Source organism: Primulina eburnea, chromosome 15 (genome assembly GCF_022965805.1).
Source record: "Primulina eburnea isolate SZY01 chromosome 15, ASM2296580v1, whole genome shotgun sequence".
NCBI classification, from domain to species: domain Eukaryota; kingdom Viridiplantae; phylum Streptophyta; class Magnoliopsida; order Lamiales; family Gesneriaceae; genus Primulina; species Primulina eburnea.
In genome coordinates this window covers 4,773,956-4,781,301 of record NC_133115.1, presented here as the reverse complement: position 1 = coordinate 4,781,301, position 7,346 = coordinate 4,773,956, and the positions used below count along the sequence as shown (strand labels likewise).

Genomic DNA, 7,346 nt, shown 5'->3' with positions numbered 1-7,346 from the left:
TTCTTTTCTTCCACCAAAAAAATTTAAAACCTCTTAGATTTTCACCACTTTATAAACATTGACCAGCAGAGGACTTTGATCCTAGAAAACACAAGAAAAGACAAAGGGTCACCAAACATCGATATGGAAAACAAAATTGAAAAACACAACCCTGAACACACTGCAAGTATCAGTCGACATGAGAAAGCTCCTTCCACTGAGATAATAATACCAACAGAAATATATCAATTCTTCTGTGTGTCTTCATTCTCCAGAGCCATAAAAAAAAATTCATATAAAACTTGAAGAATCCATCATTCAAGCACTGCCACCTCCACTTTTTTAATGCCGAACATGCTCATCAAACACTATTTAGACATGGATAAAGAATGATATTAACAAGCCAAATGATGAGCATACAGCACTACTGCAAATTGGTTCTAGGTATAGACAGACGGCCCGCCCTTAAAGGACAGTTGTGTCACTCTTTTCCCTCAAATAAAATAGTAAGATCTTGAAGTGATTTAACAATAATACGACATGGCAACAAAAAGAGGTGAAAGTGTCACAAGCAATATGACATCAAAATAGTTTTATTTCCCTCAAAGAAGCTAATAACTAAATTTATCTCCATGCATAAATAGGAGAGGGCAAACCATAGATGATTTCTGCCTATGCCGACTGTGCAAATTAAGGAAGCAATTGTTTGCTCAGTTGTAAATTCTCATCTTTATCGACATCAAGGAACATATAGGCAAACATCAGTTAGAGCGTTTCTATCTAAATTATAGCTTCAAGTAAAACAAACCACATATCTGCCCCCAAGACCATGACACTACTACATGCAAAAACTTGTAAGAAATTCACACAAAGTATCATGTAGAATCCAAATTTATTAATACAAAGTCATAGTAAAGCAGAGCATTAGCTAATAGTGTACAAGGATAATAAGTGTTGGTATGGTATAAATGGAAAAACTCAAGTTGGACTAGGGTTCCTCTGGTTATGTGAGTATCAAATGCGACACAATAAGTATCAATTTCTATGAGTTGCATTCTTATGAAATTAAGACTGCCGGTCAGAATCAAAAGCTATCTAATAACTCACATGATCAATCCATACACATTGCCAGAGGTAGAGCTCTCACCCTTTTATGTTCCATTTCCTTTAATCTTCCTGCAGGCTGCAACTGAACTTACCTCATCTCAATCCAAGATTGAAGACAGGTATAGAAATCTTGGAGTTGAAAGAATTATTTGCTTCAATCATTAGACAAAACAGTCAACCTATAAGTCGAGTCACTTGTATTCGACCACCTTATCATACACTTCCATGGAAAAAGAGATTTCTGCAAAGCATCTGCACAGATTTCCTTTATTCCATCAGAACATGATCATAAACAGCCGAATCACCGACCATCCATAAGAACTATCAAAATTGATTATCATGAATAATTATGAGTGGGATCTGTAGATTTAAGGATAAATTAGGTTCACACGATGGGAAAAAAACAAAACAAAACATCAGAGACACACTCCAAAGCTACACCAGCGGGCTCTGGGGCTCCTCTATCTGTTGCGGGTCAAGGGCTCCTTCTCCCTCCCCTTCTTCAAATTCTGATTCGTATTTTTCATAGAGAAATCTCTGATCAAAGATATAACAAGATCCATTTTGCATCATATCTAAGGGATTCCTCGGTTCGGGCCGAAGAAGCAATGTAACTCGATCATTATCAAACGAACTGCAATCTTTTTCTGTCCGTGAAGATCCCACCAGAGCGCCTTCTACTTCTAATAGGCCATGAACTAGATCCGAATCATTCTCAACGAGTCCATAAGAAGTGATTCCATTTTTTTCATCGGGTCCAGGTAGAGACCAAAGATCTTGAGCGACCGATCCGGCAGAACAACTCAAAAGATAAAGAAGTAATATTCAAGTACCTCAAAGGGCTAGCTATATCAGAGCCATGGATGAATGGAGAGGTAATAAAATGAACCTTGGTATGTTACAAATAGTTGTGCATTGATGTTTGCAACCTGCAGGTATGTGGTTGTGCATATCAAAGACGTGATGGCCAAAATGTAATGTTATCATTGTTCTACATGGTCAAGGACTTGAGAAGAATTGGCTCTTCCAATTACAGGAAAGACTAGTGAATATACTTAGTGATCGAGTCTACCATTGACGTCTAACAGGTGTATTAAATTCTATAGCCAATTCCTCAAGACCACAACTCTGGTTATGCATGCAAGAGTGCAGAGTCTAAAAATTGAGAACGATAACAAATAGATAGGAAAATTAAGTCTGAATAGCTAAGTTCGTGCCAAAACAAATCTGCATGCCCCTGAAGAAAAGGTCGCGAGGGAGCGAGATAATCAGATTCAACGCCTACTTGCCCTCAAAAGTTGTCAGTTTTCTTCTTGTATCTTGAGATGAAAAGCGAGGTGGCAACATGTATGATGACAGTGGGATCAGGATCTTTAAAAACAACCTGCAGTTCCCATTGTATCATGGTTCTATCATCCTTAACAAAATTTCTTTTGCATCAGCGCATCCCCAAATTCGCTGCAAATTTAAAAATAGGTATGTTATCCTTAGTTTCTCATACTGGAAGGGACAACACCAATGTACCTCAAGTTGAAACAGCATTTTAAGCAACTGTATGGTCACCAAAACAATGTTCTTTAAACAAGTAACCAGTATACTAGTTCTTCCTAATGAATAGGACCTGGCACAATTGTTAATCCAGTTGAGCTACTTCCACTATCAGGAAAATTGAGGAACAAAATGATTCTGTTTCACTCCATAAGAGTTAAAATTTTAACAACTCCAAAACCATCTTTGCATATCAAAATCACAAACCAACATACAAAATGAATAATACATGCCAAACAAATAACACGGGCATTAGCAATCAATCCTGCATTAGATCACTCTTGGTAGATGGAGGAAATGCTCACAATGGCTTTTCACATATGCTGAAAAAAAGTCAAATGTATTAACTAACTTCCAACTGATTTGGTTAAGTCTTATTTGAAATTACAATAATAACCTCATTATATCAATTTATAACCACGCAACATTAGCACAAATGCACAAATAATCATATAAATAACATATGTATTTAAAACAATTCAACACAATTTATTTCATAAATTATGTAACCAAATCAATAAATAACTCAAAGTTACAATTACATTTACATCCTTGATGTATAACTAAATTACACAAGTAACATCAACTTTCTAATCACCTAACATCCAGAAACATATTGCTCCTTTCTAGCATTTATCATGGATTATACAAATTGTATCAGGAAACATTGCTATAGACCTAATTGTAGTCGTTCGACTACCAAGAATTCACATCTTATCACCAGCAGTTCGATAAATTTAACCCGCGTTGAACTGCCAAGAACTCGTATCTCAGCACCAGCAGTTCCATGAATCCAGATCAAACGACGACACAAATATGTCATTCGACTTTCTCTGCAACCCATCTGTTCCTTCTCGTGGGACCTGAAGCATCTGGAGCATCATACCAAACCATTTCCATCTATAAGAAACAAAAAGACACCTCAATTAGGATCCAAAACTCTCATGTTGAACGTATTCTTGTAACTACATCAATACTGAAAAAAAGAAATTACTAAGGGATACACCTCTCCAAAAACCACAGTATCGCCCTCTTTTACTCCGAGTTTCTTGAGTGACTTTGTTACCCCACATGCCTCAAGAACATGTTGAAATCTTCTTTCCGAATCTATATATCTGATCCAACCGAAACATGAAAATTAGGACAAGTAATTTGAGTTCGAAGTCTGATACTTGTTAAATGCAGCAGTGAAATTGTTCGAGAAATTTGTGGCTTGGAACATGATATGTTATCAAGAAATTCAAACTGAACAATGCAATCTTATGTGTTTCGAGAAATGGCGACTAAAACTTTATACCTCCAGTTGGTCATCTGGATAAACCGTTGCAAACCAACTCCATCCACATACCATGTCTTAGTGTTGCTGTCTTGTGAGATTTCATACTCGTTTATAGGCGCAGCACGCTGCTTCTTCAACTTATCGGCCATCATATTCAGATTTGTCGGATCCATCTCACCTGGAGTAAGATAAAACAGAATTAGGGAAATCATTATGTTACATGCAACTCATTTTCTTTTATTTATTAAATTATTGTTAGTATTCAGTTTAATATTGACACTAGTTTTAGTATTTAACACTTGTTTTTCCTACTTGTAGTTGTTGGCCCTTCCTAGTGGCCATCAATTTGGGTGGTTATCTGTCATGCTCGTGTCTGCATGTTTTCCATGTTCTTAGGACGTGTACAACCGATTGTGCACTTAGAGGAGATTTTCATTGTAATATATGTTAAAAAAACGGAAGATTAATGATCATAAAATTAATTTTCCACCAATTTGATTGCAACAAAAGCTATTTTTTTATCTCCTTGTGATCTTCTTCACAACAAAACCACTCCTCGTCGTGGCAAAGGCCGAGCAAGAGCTCGCCAAATTCAGGTACGTAACTCATTATCCCTATATATGTGGAGAACTTGCATAATAAAAATTCATATGCTTTTTGGCCTAAAGGAACGATCAAATGAGAAAATGAAACTGAACATAAACACGAACAAAATATAAAGAACCAGAGAATACCCGAGGAAAATCAATAGGTACTTACCCTTCTCATTATTTTCTCTTCTTTTATCACAAACAAGTTTGTAAGAAGAATTTATTACTTCATTTGTGCCTTCTCTCGTAACCGCACTCATACAAAAAGGTTCGATTCCACGAGCTTGTAAAGTTTCTTGAAATGATTCCCATTTTTCATAAGCTTCTGGGAGATCCATTTTGTTATATGCTACTATAAAAGGCTTTTCAGCAAGTTCAGGATTAAACATTTCCAACTCAAGACGAACAGCATCAAACTCGTACTCGGGCTGCAGTGATGAGCCATCAACTATATGGACCTATACTCATTGTTTAATTAGTTTTCAGTCCCCACATTTTGCTTGAAAGAATCATAAGAAGACAGCTAACAAAATAACTCAGAAATTCTAAGGATACAAGAAAACTAAGACTGGAAAATAGTGTACCAGAACCAAGCATCTCTCCGTGTGCCGAAGAAACTCGTGTCCTAATCCAAAACCACGATGTGCTCCTTCTAGTAAACCAGGTAAATCAGCAACTACCATCGTAGCATCATAATCAAATGAAACGACACCAAGATTTGGAAGCAAAGTGGTGAAGGGATAATTAGCAATTTCAGGCTTGGCAGCACTAATAACACTAAGAAATGTGCTTTTTCCAGCATTTGGAACACCAATAATCCCAACATCTGCAACCAACTTCAGCTCCAACTCGAACCACCTGGCCAGTCACACTATCACATTTTACATTTGAATAAAAGACTTACAAATACATCAATGATCAAACCAAGCAACCTCAGTATCCAACTACTCTTTCACCTTTTTTCTGTACTATTTTACCTTGACAAAAAATATATCAAACAAATTAACTATAAAAATTATGGCAGCTACTTGCCCTCTGCTAGCCCAAGCATATCATGTGAAATTAAGTTTGGAGAGCTATAATTGCCAAAATAATTGTGTGGTGCTGCCTGTGGCAAAATAATTGAAAAGTGTAGCTTGACTAATAAATGGTTCAAAAGATTTTGCAATCATCTATAGCTTTTGCTGCAGCAACACACTTGGTCCTCCACTAAAAACTAGATATTACTAATACAATCACAAGTAACACCAAATACAGACATTTCAGTCCCTTCTTCTCCATTCTCTGCAATCTTTGGTGCTTTATTCATTCCAGTTTTAAAAGATGCATTCCCCCTTCCACCTCTCCCTCCTGGCAACAACAACGCCCTCTGCCCAGGATGCAACAACTCAAAGAGCACTCTACCATTAGTTTCCCTCACGACAATCCCCGGAGGAACCTTAATCAACACATCCTCACCTTTTGCTCCAGTTTTCTGCTGCCCTTGCCCATGTCCTCCCCTTCCCGCTCGAAAATGTACACCATTCCTAAATGACAACAATGAATTCATCGTTTCATCCACCTCCATATACACATTTCCTCCCCTCCCACCATCCCCGCCAGAGGGCCCCCCTAACGGCACAAATTTCTCCCTCCTAAAAGCCATCACCCCGTTACCTCCATCACCAGATTTTACATATATTTTTGCCCTATCAAAACACCTCATCACTGCTGGCACTCCTTTCTCCTTCCCCTTGATTTCCTCTTCATTTTGAAACCCCATTTCGTCATCTTCTTCTCCATCAAAACCATCCTTATCTTGATAAACGGAATCTGAAGTCACTTCATACAACTCAAACTTTCCATAATCATATCCCACTTTCTTATTAATGACATCGTCCGCGTCCTCGTCCTCATCCTCGGAATCAGAATTCGTGTCATGGAAATCAGAATTCTCATGACCGAATCCAAAATTTTCCTCAATATTTCCATTTCTTAAGCCAATATCAGAATCTTCTCCAAAATCCCGACCCAATTCCCGGGTTTTGGTGGATGTAAATTTATATTCAGATAGCTTTATTACCTCGGCCAAAATCTGGGAAGGTGAATCATCTTTCGGAGGGAGGCGGGTAAAGGTGGTGGCTTCTCCACCGCCCACGCCAGTGGATAGAGACGGCGGAGGAGGGTAGTTCCGAAATTTGAGCTTCTTGGTTTTCTGGTTGTTAGTAGAGAAACGACGAGTGCTTGAATTGGGCTTAGAGCGAGATGAGCATAGGGGCTTGAAGTGTAGAGGTAAAGTAGAGAATAGATTGGAAAATGCCATCAAAGATAAGATATTGATGCAGAAAGGAGGAGCTTTTTGGAGGGAGATAAGGAGTGGATAATCGCTTTCAATTTCTAATCAACAAAAACAACGTTAAAACAAGGCAAATCAAGAAACTGGGAAAAAATTAAATTGCCTCTTTTTCTTGATTTAATTAATATAAATCAATTTATTATGTTTCTATCAACTGCAAAGATTGAATATTTATTAGTTAAACGAATTTGATTAAAAGTGTGATCATGAAAATTATGAGCGGACGATGTTGCCCGAGAGTTGCTATCATTCCGACAATTACATCGAGACTTCTTGGCTCCTTTCAAGACAAAATGAAGGCAAACATCTCCACCGGCAAAGGAAAGAATGGGTTTTCCCACTGCATTGATGGAAAAAGATGCTTCGGTATCAGAATGTTCAGTGGAAATCGAAATAATCAAGAATCGACTTGGCCACCCTTTCGCAAATTAATAAATTATGCTTCAGTGAGGCATCCTAAAACGAGGATTAATCATCCATTATATGCTTGATCAATAGTGACTGGGTT

At 37.6% G+C, this 7,346-nt stretch overlaps 1 protein-coding gene across 1 annotated transcript; it reads right to left on the bottom strand.

The window, feature by feature from the left end:
* Positions 1–3,113: 3,113 nt before the first annotated feature.
* Positions 3,114–6,902, bottom strand: LOC140813731 (GTP-binding protein OBGC, chloroplastic-like). Its single transcript, XM_073172394.1, has 6 exons — positions 5,763–6,902; positions 5,088–5,361; positions 4,673–4,961; positions 3,932–4,091; positions 3,641–3,749; positions 3,114–3,534 (listed from the first exon to the last, which is right to left on the bottom strand). Exons 1-6 carry the CDS (start codon positions 6,803–6,805, stop codon positions 3,454–3,456), a joined length of 1,956 nt encoding a protein of 651 aa, XP_073028495.1. The 5' UTR covers positions 6,806–6,902; the 3' UTR covers positions 3,114–3,453.
* Between the last annotated feature and the right edge of the window lie 444 nt (positions 6,903–7,346).